This window comes from Syngnathus scovelli, chromosome 4 (genome assembly GCF_024217435.2).
Source record: "Syngnathus scovelli strain Florida chromosome 4, RoL_Ssco_1.2, whole genome shotgun sequence".
NCBI classification, from domain to species: domain Eukaryota; kingdom Metazoa; phylum Chordata; class Actinopteri; order Syngnathiformes; family Syngnathidae; genus Syngnathus; species Syngnathus scovelli.
Genome location: NC_090850.1, coordinates 2,730,088 through 2,749,373, shown reverse-complemented (window position 1 = coordinate 2,749,373; position 19,286 = coordinate 2,730,088). Strand labels below are relative to the sequence as shown.

The following is a 19,286-nucleotide window of genomic DNA, read 5'->3' as shown; positions in this document are numbered from 1 at the left end:
CCGAGAATCCAGCTAGCCGCTATCAGCTTTTGCGCCACCTAACCCCCTCCCCAGCCAGGGAGGGGGTGGGGAGAGAGAACAAAACAAACTCCGGCCGAATCGGCCACTACAAGTTAGTTAAAGGCCATCTCATAGAAATGTGTCTTCAAACGTGTCTTAAATGTTTCTACTGAGGTAGTAGTTCTAATATCCATTGGTAGGGCATTCCAAAGCTCTGGAGCCCGGATAGAGAATGCTCTAGAACCTGCAGACATTTTCTTGGCCCTCGGTGTAACTAAAAGACTAGCGTTTTGCGAACGAAGGTTATGAGACGGAACATAAGGAACGACTAGGTCGATGAGATATGAAGGCGCTAAGCCATGCAGTGATTTATAGGTTAGTAGAAGAACCTTGAAGTCACATCTTAAATGGACCGGGAGCCAATGTAAGTTGGCTAATATTGGGGTAATGTGATCAAATTTTCTTGTCCGTGAGAGCAGCCTCGCAGCAGCATTTTGTACTAACTGTAGACTTTTCATGAGGGACTTAGGAAGACCAGAGAATAGGGGTGCAGATATGAAAGGAGCAACTGTCAGAACAAATTAAAACTTTGGAATGGACGCACTTTCCTAAACGATTTTCATCTCATTTCTATTCGTCACTGTGCCCATTGCTGGGTGTAACAATAATTTATTCAAGGAGCCCAAAGATCTCGCGGTGTTACCATACAGACATCTTGCGTTCAATTTAGTCTGCTTTCACACAATCTGTTCTTTAACAATAGACAGAATCGATTAATTCAAATTCCTCTGATCACCCAGAGCAGATTTTCGACGACAGGCGGCTCAAGGGAGCCTCGCGTGCCAAGCCTGCGGTCTCTCTCTCTCTCTCTCTCTCTTTCTCTCTCTCTCTCTCTCTCTCTCTCTTCCCTGGGCTCTCTTGACGTATTGTGCGTCATCCCCACCGCTACCGTTTTGTTATTTTTCTCCGTGGAGGAAACATGGCAACTCCCGCCGCGGTCAATTCGTCCGGTAAGTCAGCACCCTCTATTCACATCTCGGACGAACCCAACGTGTTAAGCCCTCGTTTGGACACGAGAATTCAATATTATGCAGTTTGCCGAGTCTGTGAAATAAAAAGAGGGCTAAACCCGCCGCCAGGCCGCCACAGCCTAGCTCCAGCATCCATCCCCTTCCCCCATACTGTGCGGTCGTTCGCAGCAGTGCTGTTCTGTACAGCTTTGCTAACTTCTCTTTGTCAGAATGAGTTGACCGATGTGTAAATAAAGCGTCGATATTGAAGTACGGTGTCCTTTTGTTAATCCCTCACATCATTTTTGCTGGCACATTGCTTTCTTCACTCTCAGTGACACAAAGATCATTTTGCGTATTGTCCTACTGCACTGCACTTGTTCTGCGTATCATCCACGATTTACAGAAATGTAAACTAGTAGCCTACTGGCCTAGCCCTATTTATTTACCTTCTCGCCTGTTGATTCCAAAATTCGTAGAGTGAAAAATGATTCCATCGCTCATACCGCTCCCCAGAGCAGTCGGTATGTATATAAAACCGTATTTAAGAAATGAAATACTGTAATCGCTTTGTTAAAACTAAAGACACGCACGATAGCACTATTCACACCACAGCATATTTTTAGCCATTCTTAAAATCTGTGAATAGTAACCAATAGTAATCCTGTTACCAAACCACAATATGAATAATTAGTAAACTTAATACTGCTTTGTTAGTATCTGATGGTTAAAGTAAAGAAGGCATTGTAAAGAATTTAAACACTACAGCGAACATTAGTTCTATTTATCTAGCAACCGAAAAAAAATATTAAATTGTCACTATTTTGATTTTGTAGTATTCTCTAAAATAAGATATGTGGTTGAATTTGCCATTGTGGTAAAAAATCATCAATTGTAAGGAAAAAAAAAACTAGTCAACAATATAAAAAAAATCCCTAATTCCAAATCTGCCGTTTTCTTAATAACAGTATAACAACAAGATAAAATATTTAGTCATGTTTATGAATTAAAGGTTAGGGTCAGCAACAGGCATATTTTTTTTAAATGAAAGATCCGTATAAATTATACTGCACGATGAAATTTGGATTAAGCTTTTATTGTTCTTTTTAAAAATATATTAATGCTTATGGTGCAATGGTGCACCAAAAATCATTGTCTGATACATACCTTTTATTAAGGCCGTACTTCTTTTCCATGGTAAGGATACAGTAAGGAAACAAAATGCGCAATTGGTTATGTTTTGTGTATACAGTAAAATGTTGTATGACAAATGTAAAACAAAAACAGATGAAATATATTATTTTTATGAATCTGCAACAGCAATTGTTTGCCTTTGTTTTAGGAAGAATGCATACAAGTGTAACAATTTGAGTTTTCCTTAATCATTTTAATGCATTTGCTTTTCTTCCTTTGGCTGAATCTGAAGATCCCAGGAGATGCTGCTTGAAGTTGTCTATGTAGATGCTATGTTTTTTCCTTTTCCATGACGTCTGCTAGCCGGTGGCTGAGCTGCACTGTGTTTGTTTACATGTGGCAAGAGCCTGCAGGTTCACACGTAATCTCCCTTACCTTCTGCTTTCACATGTTTCATGCAGTGGCGTGCCGTGATATATCCGGGCTGTGGGCCTTGACTCTGACCTTTGTGGTACATTTACACGAGGGTTGGATTTGAAATCAAATTCAAGTTGACCTTGCAATGTAGTAAAAAGGAATTTTCAAATGGCAAAGGCTGCAATTTGGAGAAGAAAAACTGGGTCAGTATTGGGTCAGTAAATTGAGTCATTTGGGTCAGTTTTGGTTACATAGCTTGAGTGAAAACCAGAGATTAGTTTGTATTATTGTAATCTGATTCATGAGTTACTGATTTATACCTACGCCTACGCAATAGATATTATACACTTGTATTTGTTAAAAATCATTCAGCCCTAATCAAGGTTCAAAATAATAGTGATCCCTCGCTTTTTGCAGGAGATGCATTCCAGAACCACCCGCGAAAAATTAAAACCTACAAAATAGAAACAGTATATAAATTATTTAGAAATTTAAACACCACTGTGTTTAAATTTCCAACATGTAGTGTTTCTTGTTGGCCGCTAGAGGGATGATAATTTCCGTCTTTTTTTTCTGTCGAAAGTATCGTTTTCGTGAATCGTGTAAATCCGTTGAGACGGATTTACACGATTCACGAAAACGATACTTTCGACAGAAAAAAAAGACGGAAATTATCATCCCTCTAGCGGCCAACAAGAAACACTACATGTTGGAAATTTAAACACATCTCCTTGAATTTGAATATATATATATATATATATGTGGGTGGGGGGGTATAGAAGCGGGCAATGTTAGCCTCGGCGACTCGTGAGCATTCGCCCCCCCCCCGCCACGACGGCATCTTTTGGCACATCTCAAGGCAAAATTAGTTAAGCTGTGAGTACGGAAATCGGCTTGCCTCTGTAAACCTAACTCACTGTCAGCAGTGATGCGACAACATCCGCCTTATTTTCGGCAGCATTTTGGCGCTACTATTGTCACATCATTTCCACTTGTTAACTAAACTTACGCGGAGAACTAGTGTTTGTACACTGCCACAATGTAAATTTGCGATTGGGTTTTCATGACTTGTAGAAGAGTTATTTAGTTAGATAGATCTAGTTCCTACTCAGCAAAGGTTTTCGCCATCATGAGGATCGTGCCAGGGAAATAGACAAGCTGAACGGGATCAAGAACTGCTTCAGATGGGCATGGCTCAAGAGCACCGTCATTGTACAACTTGGAACACAGTCCGTAACCACGTGAACATATCATAAAGTACATAAAGTAGATGTCCCGGGGAAGGTTTTGTGTATTTTGATCAGCTATGGAGGTCGCGGCGCTAGGAACATTAAGAAGCACATTGAAACAAAAAAAACACAGAGGTACTTTTTTACTTTTACAAGCATGTAATGTCACATATAAGCTAATGTTACGCTAGTGTCATGATATTGTCATATTGTTAAAGAATAAATCTTCAATGATATTGTTAGGTTCAAAATCAGCAAAAGGATCAGCAGACAAAACCAGTGAGGCAGAATGTTGAGTCTTTTCTCGCGAGGAGTGCATTCAGACTTACAGCAATCCGACTACACTAAAGGTCTGTTTACACTCCTCTCTTTTTATTTAGGAATGCCCTACCTACAATGTGAGACTAGCCCCTGATAGGTGTGGGGGGGGGGGGGGGGAAGCGTGGGCTTTGTCTGATGAGAGAAGAAGGGAGATTCTATGTGAAACTAGAAGTCGCAGCCAGGATGCCATGAGAAACGGAAAGAGTGCAAGGACAAAATGCTATGTGAAACAAAAAGAAGTCATGTGAAAAGAGTGCAAAGACAAAATGACATGTGCAGACATCAACAAAATAGACTGAGCTATCAACAACTTTCTTGGATTCCCAGAGGTGTAGAAGGTCAGGAAGCTCCAGACAGCATCGTTTGACTTGTTGTGGACTGGGTGATGTCTGCAAGGCGAAACAGCAAGCATTCTGTGCAATAACTTTATTAATAAGTACTCATTAGGGAACGCATGATAACATATATATACAATGTATCTAACAATTCCCCCCTGTTTTATCATAAGTTCCCGGAGACCAACTCATCACCCATATGGCCACTTCAAAAAGATTTTCAGCCAAGGGATCACATTTCACAAGAACTAACTTACACTCAGGAGGAAACTGAGTCATAATCGGCAAAGCTAGGGTCAGGAAACAAACCGGACAGGTTTACCACAATAGAGTCGCCGACCGGGTCGTTACTAGAGAAGGAATCCCCGTCGATCGAAAGGTCATCCCTTTGGAGCAACGGGAAAGTCTCAGCTGGTGGAGAGATAGCAGTTGTAATTAGCCTGTTAATTAGGGATCGGAGACAAGGGATGCAACATCCACACAAGGTCAAAATGGCAGAGAAAACGGCAATGGAGACCAGGGCAGAGGAAACCAGGGTGCGGTACTTTCCGAACACGTTCAACCAGTCGGTCCAAACCTCTGTGTTCACCCCACTGTGTTCCTTCATCTTCCCGTTCAAGGTCCGCAGGCCCTGGGACAGGCTTCCGCCGGCTGCAGTATTATTTGGAATAAACGTGCAACATTGCTCACCGAACATGGCGCAGACACCGCCCTCTTTTGAGAGTAGCATGTCAAGGGCCATTCGATTCTGGAAAGCCATGAGGGAAGTAGCGGCCAGTTGGGAGTGGACCGCCTTGAAACCCGCCTCGGACCAGTTTCCAAGCCTCTGCACGTTGTAATGGACGTAGTTAACCACCAACACAGGGCGGATTCAAAACCAGCTGCTATCTGATTCATCAGCTTATACTCATCCGGTACTCCTCTAGGAACACCAATGGCGTCTATGTAAGTTGGATTAGCTGCGCCCCGCCATTCGGCGTTTCGTTTCGTTCTCGGCCAGAATACGGGCACTACGGACTTAGCAAAAGATGTCAGATCATAAGAGGACATTGGTATCAAATGAACAGGTAGCAATAGGGTACCAAAGCGCAAATTCCAGAGCTGTTTAAAGGCAACCTATCATAAAGTTTGTTACTATTACACCAAAACCAAACATCACTACGAGCAATGGGCAAAAAAGGGGCAGTGACATTGGTCATGGACCCACACCATGGAGGAGGTAGGGCGCCGAGCTTCTCACCGGTACCAGGTAATCTAATACATGTAAAATTACCCTTAGCTACATCGGACGAAAAAAGGGGTTTATATTTTGTCATAGAGGCAACAGGGTAAACCTTATCCCATTTAAAACAATCATGAGTGGGTGAAATGGATGAGTTCAACATTAAAACAACAGCACACTTAGGAACTATATTTGCAGGTATGATTTTCAAAAGAGGTCTTGGACCCATGCATGCAATGCAACTGGTGTCAGCCATCTTTGCGGCTTGCTCAGCCATAAGAAGCCAGTTGTTGGTTTGGCCGCTTATCCCTGTGGAGGCTACAAAATAGCTGTCTACATCAGTGAGGAGCATACTTGTGATTTTTGCTCCTGCTGACAGGATGTAATTATTTGTAACGGGACGGTCTGCGACCGACATTGTTTCATTAAGGCAAATAGCAATAGGAAAGCGAGGATCGATTCCAGAGGACCAAGTCCACAGTTGAAAACCCCAACAAGAAGTGTTAAACAAGGTGGCATTTGGAGGACGAATTTGACCATCAGGGAGTGTAAGAGTCAAAAGGAGGCTTGTGCCTTGATTTTTCCAAGTCACTCGTTTAGCAAAGAACACAGCCTCTTCACTGGAACCAGAGGGCCAATACTCCCGCATTTGTGTGGTGACAAGGGTGCCCCAGCCGGTGCTAACCGGGTGGCCAGTCAAATACCACCAATACCCGAGCCATTTATCTCCAGTAGTGGGGTGACCATTATGAAACCCTTTCAAACTTTTCATAGGTAATATAATAGAAGAAGATGTATTAGGAGCCACAGTAAACATTAATGAGTTATTATAAGTCCAAGACAAAAGCCATGGCACGCAAGTATAGGTTTCTGGAATACAAACAACATGATCAAAAGGGGATTTTGTATTGCGCTTATGTCTAGGAATTTTTCCCCATGAGCCATATTGATTAGAATCAGCGTTGGTAGTTGCCTGAGAGAAGAATGTTCGAGGCTCATGGTACTCTATCCATACAAATAAAATAACCCCCGAAAAAAATATAATGGTAACACAAACCAGCAAAAGCAACCAAAAACACATGGTAGACTTTGCGCAGGCTACAGCCTGATTAAAGTTCTCACCAAATGACTCTCTAATGCTCATGTTTTTGGATCTCCTCAGAGTCAACATCCTGAGCTTCGGGTTGGTGTCTTGGAAATTGGCTTCTGCTAGCTTTCGTGTCAACCCTGGATCTTGGCACCAGGATCAGGCACTATTACCAGACTTTGCTCACCTTCCGTACTTAGGTTGGGTCTGCGGAGATCACCTTTTTACAATAAGATAAATGCAGAAAACACAATATTCTTTCCTTTCACATTTATGTAATAGGATATAATCCATATGTATTGCCTGAAACGGATACAATGGAGTCGGGAATTTCCCTCTCTGAGGTCCTAAATTGCCTTGTGGGTTATGTTTAGCACAGATCGAAATTGTTGTGAAAAAGCTGCAAAGCTGTATGTTGTATAAATAGCTTCAACTTGTTTCACCATACCCCCCGTCGAGACATGGGTGACCCCATGACTCGAAATAGCAGCCCATTTGAACATTTTACGAGGCAAGACAGGTTTGCCCAAAGGTCACACAAAAAGACCAACAGTGTTTTTAGTTGCACCCCGTTTTTCCTAAGAGAGCCGTTCCTGGGAGGGGCTCTGAGACTGCATGTCAAGCAACACATCAGGGGAGATGTGTGACATCGAATCATGAGCTGTGAGAGACGAGAGGACATGGAGCAGGCCCTCTGCAGCGGCCTTAGCGGATTTGTCAGCAAAAGCATCACAGAGAGAAACAGGATCAGAGCTCGCAGTGTGAGCAGCACACTTGCAAACCGCTACCTTTAAAGGTAGCTGGACAGCGTCCAAAAGTTGAGTCAGTAATGTGGAATGGGTGACGGGCTTCCCTGCAGAAGTTATCATTCCACGGTTGCTCCACTGCTGAGCAAAAACGTGCACTGTAGCAAAAGCATACTGACTATCAGTCCAGATAGTGACGGATTTGTTTGCAAACAATTTGCAGGCCCCAGTCAAAGCAATGAGCTCAGCGGTCTCCGCAGACATATTGGATGGCAGTTTAGCACGTCCGCAGTAACAATGGCATACCCAGTAAGGGTCACACCAGATTCATTTTTCTTAGAAGACCCATCAACAAAAACCAAATGACCATCTGGCAGAGGCGTATCTTCCAAATCAGGCCGAGCCTTTGCAATTTGTTGGGCAGCATCGACACAATCATGGAATTCGCCGTCGTCAGGAAGGGGAATGAGAGTGGCAGGATTGAGTGTCTCGCATCTTTCAACGGTCAGGTGCGGCTGAGACAGCAACGTAGCCATGCAGGAAAGATGACATGCAGGCGACAGAAAAGTCACTCACTCACAATATGAGGCGCTCACACATCTACTCGGGTATGACAGTCATACCGGCCCTCCAAAAGAAGCCATGACTACACTGCGGCCCGCGAATAAATGAGTTTGACACCCCTGGCACAAGGGATAGCCTTCTCATAGATCAATCACGTATCCGAAATCATGCTTTTCCTCCTTTGAAGCGACTATGTACTTCAAACCCAAACGGGACCATTTTATAGGGAAAAAATGTGTCGAATTTATTCGTTGTCGACATAATACTGGTCGCAAATTTGCATGTAGAGCATTTTTGAGTTGTTGATCATAGACATCAGTTGAACACTCTTTCTGGTCTGTGTCTAAAGTCTTCAAACAACTTATCTTGTTTTTGTTTAGTTCGGCCAATGTCTGTGTAATTTGCTCTACGTTCGGATTTTATTTTTATCCTGCCCAATAGTTGGTCAATTTGTATTTGTAATGGCACCCCGTTATATTCCAATGGACGGCCCTGGAGATCAAAAGGACTCCAGGTGCCTTTAACGCTTGCCCAATGTTTGGTTAAGGATGCCATGAAAACCTGTTGTACTTCATCACCTCTCAAATTATAGGAAGCAATGAGTTGTTTAATTCGGGGTACAAAGACAGAAAGGATGGTTCACTTTGCCGTGCCACAACATCTGTCTCTGTAATTTGATCATTTTTCTCATTTTCATTCATCACATTCTCAGCTGCGGGTCTTAAGCGAGCTCGCGCTGACACTGTCATCATCTTCCTGTCTGTGCAACAGCAAGTTCTTTTTTATCTTTTCTTCGTCCTCCTTATCTTTCAATTCTCCTCTCATCTGGGAAAATGAGAATGTAATTTTGCTTTTTAATTTTTAATTTTAAGTCTTGCAAAATTGCTATATCCTTACTGCACCGAGATAAACTGTTAAACATATCTTTAAAAATAAACAAACAAAAACAATCTATGCTCTTCAAAATGGGACCCAAATGTCAGATTACAAATCAAACCTCCTCCTTCACTCTCACATTTTTTAATAGAACAGTCTACTTAGCTAGACACCGTCATATCATACTAGATAATGGCCTGCAAATTAAATATAATGTTGTTGCTGTGGTCCCTCAAAACATGTGACTAGAATTTGGACAATTACTAACCCCCATCAATTGATAAATCATCTCCTCACTAAAGTCCTAGCCTGTTAACCTATCTGCATCAAGAAGACATTTGCAATGCAGGGGATAAGAGAATAATAATAACACCTTTGATTTCTAATCATTAACCTAATTTTATCCAGTTCTACAATGTATGTTTTCTCTTACTCCCACATTTTTATGAGAGTTGGGCACTCTCCCCGTCGGACGAGTTTCTGCCCACAACCGTCATATTATTCTATAATTTCTAATTTTCACATTTAACAATGCAAATCTGATAAACCATTGTCTAGCACACCGTTTTCGGGCACCAACTTAACGCAATTCCAACCTTTATAACGAACTGATACACAAAGACAAACATACACAGAAACAAACACACGGGCCCACAACATAGACATGACAATCTTCCCAGCTGATAACAAGGGTGGGGGGAGCAACTGAAGTGCGGAGAGCCTCGCCACCGCCACGTCGCATAATGCAACGCCCCACCTCTCTCCAAAATATGCATTTGTCAAGATATTTTATTTTGTCGGTGTCGACTTCTTCCATCAATTTCCAATCTTTGCATTTTAATTCATGTCGGGGTAGCGGTTTTTGTTTGCTACTTGCTGTCCCCATGGTTTATTTTCTAAATTTCGGACTTGGCAATTCGAATGGCACCTACAGTGTCCTAAAGCCAACTTTATTCACAGGACAGTGGTTAAATGTTCGATGTGTGGTGAGTCTCAGGAGGAAACGGAGAATCCTTGCTTTCGTCCACACAAAAGCCCTGATTACAATCCTGTGTGTCCTCAAATGAGGTTACTCTCAGTCAAACCATACACACACACACACACACACAATGCGCACTCTCATCGTCCCACAGGCAAGCAGGGGAGTCCGCCCTCCCGTGGATCTTAACAAACTCTAAACTCTTTAACCTTCCTATTGTGTAAGAAAAACTTATTTTTGCCTTTTTCTTAAAGTAGATATAAAAGCTATCTATTCATGGATAAAGAAGCCAAACCAGCAGATATACATATGTATGTATATATATATATATATATATATATATATACCGTATTTGGATGGGTCCTGACTGTTGTTTGTGTCTATGCACCAAACAGCAGCTCAGAGTACCCACCCTTTTTGGAGTCCTTGGACGAAGTGCTGGAGAGCGCTCCTTCTGGGGACTCCAACAAGACAAGCACAGACTGCAACGGACAATAAGGACTGCAGAAAAGATAATTGGAATCAACCTCCCATCTATCCAAGACTTGTACCTGTCCAGGACCAGGAAACGTGCAAGTAACATCTCAACAGACCCTTCGCACCCAGGTTGCAGCCTGTTTGAACTACTCCCCTCCGGACGCCGTTATAGAGCTCTGTACACTAAAACCAGCAGACACAGAGACAGCTTCTTTCCCCAGGCTGTCGCTCTGATGAACTCACACCACTCTTAGAGTCTCAGAGTCATTACTGTGCAATAACATCCCGCTTGCCACACCTTTTTTGTCTACACTGTTTGTACTATGTGTCCTCTCTGCATCCATTGCAGCCTGGTCATCCTAGAAGAGGGACCCTCCCATCTGTGGTCTCTTCTCAAGGTTTCTCATTTCCCCTAGCTGGAGTTTTGAGTTTTTCCTTGCCCTCTTGGGAGTTTAAGATCAGGGGGTGTTTGAGAATATCTTTCGTTCTTCACATGTCCTGAGTGTTGTTGTTAGTCACCTAAATGTTGAACAGAGGCTGTGATTTACCGAAGTCAAATTCCTTGTTTGGCACGCTCAAACATGGCGAATAAAAAACTCTTGAATCTTGAATCTTGAATCTTGACTCCATCGTTCTACTGGATGACGTCAATGCTCACGTGGGCAATGACAGTGAGACCTGGAAGGGCGTGATTGGGAGGAATGGCCCCCCCGATCTGAACCTGAGTGGCGTTCTATTATTGGACTTCTGTGCTCGACACGGATTGTCAATAATGAACACCATGTTCAAACATAAGGGTGTCCATGTTTGCACTTGGCACCAGGACACCCTAGGCCGCAGTTCGATGATCGAATTTGTAGTCGTGTCAGCGTATTTGCGGCCGCATGTTTTGGACACTCGGGTGAAGAGAGGGGCGGAGCTGTCGACTGATCACCACCTGGTGGTGGATTGGCTCCGATGGTGGGGGAAGATGCCAGTCCGACCTGGCAGGCCCAAACGTACTGTGAGGGTCTGCTGGGAACGTCTGGCAAAATCCCCTGTCAGGAAGAGCTTCAACTCCCACCTCCGGCAGAGTTTTTCCCATGTCCCGGAGGAGGCGGGGGACATTGAGTCCGAGTGGACCATGTTCCATCCCTCCATTGTTGAGGCAGCCGACCGGAGCTGTGGCCGTAAGGTGGATAGTGCCTGTCGTGGTGGCAATCCCCGAACCCGCTGGTGGACACTGGCGGTAAGGGATGCCGTCAAGCTGAAGAAGGAGTCCTATCAAGCTGTTTTGGGCTGCGGGACTCCGGAGGCAGCCGACAGGTACCGGATGGCCAAGCGGAACGCTTCTTCGGCGGTTGCTGAAGCAAAAACCCGGGCGTGGCAGGAGTTTGGCGAGGCCATGGAGAACGACTTCCGGACGGCTTCAAGGAAATTCTGGTCCACCATCCGACGTCTCAGGAAGGGGAAGCAGTGCGCCGTTAACACTGTTTGCAGTGATGGCGTGGTGCTGACCTCGACTCGGACGTCGCGAGTTGGTGGGGAGACTACTTCGAAGACCTCCTCAATTTCACCGACATGCCTTCCATTGTGGAAGCAGGGCCTGGAGACTCTGAGGCGGACTTTCCAATCTCTGGGGTCGAAGTCACTGAGGTAGTTGAAAAACTCCTTGGGGGCAAGGCCCCAGGGGTTGACGAGATCCGCCCAGAGATTTTAAAGGCTCTGGATGTTGTGGGGCTGTCATGGCTGACACGCCTCTGCAACATTGCATGGACATCAAGGACGGTGCCTCTGGATTGGCAGACTGTGGTGGTGATTCCCCTCTTTAAGAAGGGGGACCGGAGGGTGTGTTCCAATTACAGGGGAATCACACTCCTCAGCCTCCCTGGTAAGGTCTATTCAGAGGTGCTGGAGAGGAGGGTGCGTCGGGAGGTTGAACCTCGGATTCAGGAGGAGCAGTGTGACTTTCGTCCTGGCCGTGGAACAGTGGACCAGCTCTACACCCTGGTCCGGTTGAGGGTGTCTGGTGGGGTCCTCAGCATTGCGTATCTTCTTTTTGCAGACGACGTGATGCTGTTGGCTTCTTCAAGCCGTGATCTCCAGCTCTCACTGGAGCGGTTCGCAGCTGAGTGTGAAGCGGTCGAGATGAGGGTCAGCACCTCCAAATCCGAGTCCATGGTCCTCGGTGGGAAAAGGGTGGAATGCCCTCTCTGGATCGGGGATGAGATCCTGCCCCAAGTGGAGGAGTTCAAGTATCTTGGGGCCTTGTTCACCAGTGAGGGCAGGATGGAGCGCGAGATCGACAGGCGCATCGGTGCAGCGTCAGCAGTAATGCGGACCCTGTACCGGTCTGTTGTGGGGAAGAGAAAGCTGAGCCAAAAGGCAAAGCTCTCAATTTACCGGTCGATCTACACTCCTACCCTCACCTATGGTCACGAGGTATGGGTCGTAACCGAAAGAACGAGATCCCGGATACAAGCGGCCGAAGTGAGTTTCCTTTGCAGGGTGTCCGGGCTCTCCCTTAGAGATAAGGTGAGAAGCTTGGTCATCCGGGAGAGACTCGGAGTGGAGCCGCTGCTCCTCCACGTTGAGAGGAGCCAGATGAGGTGGCTCGGACAGCTCATCAGGATGTCTCCTGGACGCCTCCCTGGAGAGGTGTTCCGGGCATGTCCCACCGGTAGGAGACCCCGTGGACGACCCAGGACGCGCTGGAGAGACTATGTCTCTCAGCTGGCCTGGGAACGCCTTGGGATCCCCCGGGATGAGCTGGATGAAGTGGCTAGGGAGAGGGAAGTCTGGGAGTCCCTCCTAAAGTTGCTGCCCCCGCGACCCAACCCTGGATAAGCGGAAGAAAATGGATGGATGGATGGATGGATGGTTCCGTAGGAATGGACCTGGAAACAGTGTTTTGAGTGAATATGTGACAAGATTCACTCTCCCTTATGCTCCAATGGTTAGGATGCGGGGCATTCACCGCCGCGGTCTGTGTTTGATTCCCGGTCAGGGAACCATATGAAGCCATAGGGGCACATGTCAGTGTCTCCCCTGTGCCAGTCCCAAGTGGGTAAATGCAGAGGGTTGCGTCAGGAAGGGCATCCGGCGTAAAAACTGAGCCAAAAACATCTCATGCGAATCATCTGAACAAAAACGGTGTTTCGCTGTAGCGACCCTTTCGGGGAAAAGCCGAAAGGAGCCATGTGATAAGATTCACAACCACGAACGTTACGTTTAAAAATTTGACTCTGACTAATGGGCAGATATTTAACGACTTCGACACCCTCACCCACTGGTTAGACCAGGTATGGGCAAACTACGGCCCGCGGGCCACATCCGGCCCGCGGGACCGTTTAATTCGGCCCGCCAACCCTAAATAAATTGTATTATTAAATTTTTTTCATTTTGCCTGCAATGACTGTTTCCTCCATAGATGGGGAACCACTCGCCTGCGCATTTACTACCGGAAGCCGTGTCAGAAAGCTCGGTGCACACTCACAAGTGCGTGTACGTACTCAGTAGTACGGAAATGGCGCACTCGCGCTTTATTTGTAGCAGTGCCGAATTTAGTGACGACAGCATTCTTGTAATTTGCGCGCCGAGTTTTCGGATACAGTTTTACGCTAAAGCCACCCACAAACCTTCCCCTGGAATCCTTCCATTAAAATGAGTCGCCCAAGGAAAAGCAAGGTGGACACTGAGTGCCGAGTGTTTAAAAAGAGTGGCCAATTTGGCTCGACGTACGCGACGTGACGTTCAGCCACATGAACATCAACATCAAATGAACACTGAAAATGAAGGGGAGGCTTTCAAGTTTGTTGTAAAAAAATGCATTTTGAATATGATCTGTACAAATAGCAGGGATTGAAACTAGCGACCATTCTCATTTTCAAACAATGCAGGATGCTCAAGGACATTGATGCACCACCTGTTTGTGACTAATCTTAACCTTTAAAGTTCTTAAGGCTTACTTTAAGGAAGTGTTTTCCGTTTCCTCACTTCTGTTACCAGGTGTTTGTGAGTTAAAACTCTGCTCTGATTTTCAGATACCCCTCACCGTGTTGCCGTTTTGATTACTTTATTTGGATGTATGCTTTCACCGATTCTTCAAGATGATATATTTGGTCAGAATGTTTGCCGTTTGATGTGATCTCATAAGATAAACATACATCTTTCATTAATCTGACCTGCAGGCACTGAAGTGATGGAGACTGTTATTCATAATAACAGTGTCATATTTTATGAGAATCACTGATAGCAGTTTTTTAGGGATGTTTTTTTTTTTTTTTTAATGATGTTAATAAATGCATTTGTTTTCAAAAAACTTTTTTTCAATATCCATGCTTTACTACCTACTAAAGGCCAAAACCTTTTATGCAATGACCTTTACAGGTCGTTTATATTACTTCACACAAACACTACATCCATCTGCTCCTGGTTCGGCCCCCCGGTCAAAATTTAGAACCCAATTCGGCCCGCAAGTCAAAAAGTTTGCCCACCCCTGGGTTAGACAATTTAAGAATGCTCACCATGTAATCGCACAGCCATTTACTCCTGGCGTTTATAACAAGCGCTTATTACAAAGATAAACCAACGGCCTATAAATCATTAGTTCGGTGTTTTGTGAGTGTTTACTGAGTGTTTGTCCGGCAGTTTTGTGTATGTTCGTCTCGTGTGATACGTCGTGCTACTAGTGCGGCGGGCATGTTCTGCTCAACATCGGCGGAAGTGGGTTTTATGGCGTTCTGGACTTTGGTGCGGAGAGATTAAGGGCGCTCGGACTGCTTCGTCATGGAGCGACGCCGGACTGGCCTGCTCTTCCTCCCCCCGGTTGGACTGCGTCGTGAGCTCGGACTGCTCCGTCCTGGAGCATTGTTGGGATGCGTCGGCAGCGGGTCTGCGAGGCAGCGGGAGAGGGGCCAGCGCGGAGACATCGGGCCAGGCTTGCGGCCACCCCACCTCGCCCAGCCGTGCCTTCCATTCTACTGGCGTACGTTCGTTCGCGGGACGACAAGATGGGTTGCGTTCGCCTGATAAGATCCACGAACCGGACAGTGCGTGCCTGCTGTGTGCTCGTGTTCACAGTGGCCTGGTTGACTGTCATCTTTCCGGACTCTGCTGTGGATCGGGAGCGGCTAGCGTGCTATCACTCTTATTGTTCATCTTCTTGTTTTATTTTTCCTGTGTTGTTTACTTGTATGTGCGTTGTGAACTCTGTCTTGTTACCCTGGGATAGTGAGAAACGTAATTTCGATCGCTTTGTGTGTCTTGACATGCGGAGCTATTGACAATAAAGGAGACTTTGACTTTGACTTTGACTTTGATGTTCAAGATAGACCAAACAACAACTTGAACTGGGACTTTTGTGTCATGAGGTCACAAGTACTGCCAAGTCAAGAAAGGGAAAGACGGTGTGTTAAATCTTACCTGATATAAAGTGTGCGCTGCGAAAATGGGTCCTGTTGTTCAAACTCTTAGTCCAATCCTTTTGCCTAATTGCGTTCAACCATAGCCATCTGCAATTTGCAGCAGCGGTGCCGCACTCGGGAATCATTTGGTGATCTAACCGCCCAATTCCAAACCTTAATGCTGAGTGCCAAGCAGGGAGGCAATGGGTCCCATTTTTATAGTCTTTGGTATGACCCGGCCGGGGTTTGAACCCACAACCTTCCAGTCTCAGGGCGGACACTCTACCACTAGGCCACTGAGCTGGTGACAGAGGACAAAGATTTAAATAGATTTAATGATTTGGAGTGACACGAATCGTTCGATAAAATTGTTATTTATGTTATACTTGTTTGATATATACTTTATATACAGTTATATAGGCCTATGAAATAACTGGAACCGCAACTGACGATGAGTCCGACGTCAGCGCTGCATGCACTTCCGGAGTCAGCAGCAGCGTTTTTATTAAGTGACACAGAGGATAAAGATTTCAATGGATTTAATGATTTGGAGTGACACGGATGGTTCGATAAAATTTTTATTTATGTTATACTTATTTGATATACAGTTTATATACAATTATATAGGCCTGTGAAATAACTGGAACCGCAACTGACGATGAGTCCGACGTCAGCGCCGCATGCACTTCTGGAGTCAGCAGCGGCGTTGTTTATAAGTGACACAAAGGATAAAGAATTCGATGGATTTAATGATTTGGAGTGACACATCTGGTTTGATAAACGTGTTATTTGTTTATTTATAGTTATTTGAATAACTGTTAATATGTTACGCCTGGGGCACTGGTTAGCACGCCCGCCTCATAGTTAGGAGGGTGCGGGTTCAATTCCACCTCTGGCCCTCCCTGTGTGGCGTTTGCATGTTCTCCCCGTGTCCGCGTGGGTTTTCTCCGGGCACTCCGGTTTCCTCCCACATCCCAAAAACATGCTTGGTAGGCCGATTGAGCACTCCAAATTGCCCCGATGTGTGAGCGCGAGTGCGGATGGTTGTTCGTCTCGGTGTGCCCTGCGATTGGCTGGCAACCAGTTCAGGGTGTCCCCCGCCTACTGCCCGATGACAGCTGGGATAGGCTCCAGCACGCCCGCGACCCCCGTGGGGACAAAGCAGTACAGAAAATGGATGGATGGATGCTACGTCAGGCACGTTCTCAGTTCCTCGTTTGTGTTCATGTAACGTTAGCATACCGTATCATTTAGCCTGTTGTTGCCTATTCATGTACGATTTGTACTCCGGTGCGATTTATGTATGTGCTTTTCTTCTTTATTATGCATTTTATGGTCGGTGTGACTTGTACTCCCGAGCAAATTATAGTCTGGAAAATACGGTAATCTGTTAAGGCCGCCAATACTTACCTTTTCCCCCCTTTCTCTTGCAATTAGTGGAACAAATTAAAAAATGGGTGATTCTCAGTTTTGCTATTAATTGATGATGAGGAACAAAATGCAAATGTTGACCCGCAAAACTACAGTCGGATAGTGCATATTTTGATGCTTGTTAATATACACACCATTGCAGTCTTTGCGTTATGCCTTTTCAGATCTAAACAGTTTAAAAGTGATCAACAGAAATTAACACAAGTAGAATGTGAAATAGAGGATTTTTTTCGAGTCACACTGTTACACTGAGCAGCTAGACCTCCACATGAAAACAGGTCAACCGTATTCTCTCATATTCTGTGCCACTTCACTGTACTGTAATGTCTAAAATTAACAAGGAAGCTTATTTGCACACGTACAACGTATTGAAATTAAGTGTTGACTTGAATGAATAAAAGATTATTGTAGAAAGGCACTTGTCTGCGGCTCATTTTCCCCTGGTAGGGTTTTTTTGAGTTTTTCCTTGCCCTTTTGGGAGCTTAAGATCGGGATGCTTTGAGAATAATTGTCAATTTTTGTCTATGTGAAGCCCTTTGAGACTGTTTGTGATTTAGGGCTATACAAATAAACTTGACTTGACTTGTCCTTGTTTGAGGAATGAACAGGCTGCTCATTTCTAATGAAATTTATACATATATACATACATATACGTATGTCCACAGTCTGTGTCATATTCTTCTTTATCCGATGATAACTTCCAGTTAGGACTGAGCAATGCTTAATGGTCCTCTTGTTTCTGCCGTAGCCAGAGGAGGACAAAGTTAGCCGGCAAGACCAGATGGGCTTCCCCCCTTGCATAATAGTAGTATAGCCAGGAGCAGTGATCTAAGACTAGAAGCACAGTGTCAGTCGGATTAGCTCCAGCTGGCTGTCGCTCAGATCCAATTGGTGTAAGAGCATGTGAAACGTGATGTGAAATCATCTAATGAGAGTTGCATGCTACTCTGTAACAAAGATGATGTCTTTTGAAAATCAGCTGTCTGCCTTTAGTCAATGTCCAGTGATATAGATGTTAAAATGTCCACAAGGTAGAAGAAATGAACAAACAAACGTCCTTGAAGAATTTCTTCAGTAAGGGGAAAAACCCAATGAATGCAACATTATCAGTACTTAAATATGGATTTATTGTTACTGGCGATTCTTAGGCACCAAGCCCCGTCTTTGTTATATGCACTGGCCGGTTTATAAATGAAGCAATATTTATTCCGGTCTATCCAAATATTACTTTGTGCAGAATTTTTTTTGTGGCCCAAATTTAGATCGTGGCAGTATCATTCTGACCATTAACGTGTGTGCTGCACTCTCACATTGCCTCTAAAAATGTATTTCTGTGAAGTATTGTATTATTTTTTTTAATTTAACATTTTCTTTTTCTTGAATCATATTTATGAGTTCAATCTCAAGATACAGAAGTCTTTTAGGATTTGAAATAAAAAAATAGCATTGAAGTCCAAACTCACAACTGATAGGGACCTAGTTACATCATTAAGACATACAGCAATGAGAAAAATATACGAACATTGTTATGGGCATTTGCTAGCTAGGCTAGGTTTCTTTCTTTTGTATAACTGGGTGGAATGTGTAACACATGCAACTAATGCTGTCACAAATGTATCTTTTTGCAATCAATTATCCCATTGTCTTCCCGAGCAATCCCCTGCCCATATGACTCGTCTCTGTTTGAGGCAGTTAAGCCCAGTAGTAGATATCAATATTTTAAATGGTATGATGTCATTTTCTGTCATTTTTGTGTTACTGCGCATTTTGAATAATGCAATAAAGCTTGATTTAAAAAAAAGCAAGCTGAATTAAAATCGCAATATCTGTCAGAAAAATCACAACACAACACTTTTCTTAAACTTGTTCAGCCCTACCCTCAAGTGTGTTTTAATAACCATTGGTAGGCTATTCAGTGATCCCTCATTTATCGCAGGAGATGCGTTTCAGAACCACCTGTGAAAAATGAAAATCCGCGAAGTAGAAATGGTATATATATTATTTAGAAATTTTAACACATTGTATTGACATTTCCAACACATGGTGTTTCTTGTTGGCCGCTAGAGGGCATGGA

At 44.4% G+C, this 19,286-nt stretch overlaps 1 protein-coding gene across 8 annotated transcripts in view; it reads left to right on the top strand.

The window, feature by feature from the left end:
- Nucleotides 1–872: 872 nt before the first annotated feature.
- The window catches only part of arnt2 (aryl-hydrocarbon receptor nuclear translocator 2), a 135,320-nt gene continuing 116,906 nt past the window's right edge, over nt 873–19,286 (top strand). For all 8 annotated transcript variants that reach the window (XM_049717441.1, XM_049717438.1, XM_049717437.1 and 5 more), the window contains exon 1: nt 873–1,010. In XM_049717441.1, the coding sequence (XP_049573398.1) occupies nt 980–1,010 (31 nt within the window). In that variant the 5' untranslated portion in view covers nt 873–979. The remainder of the gene's footprint in view (nt 1,011–19,286) is intronic.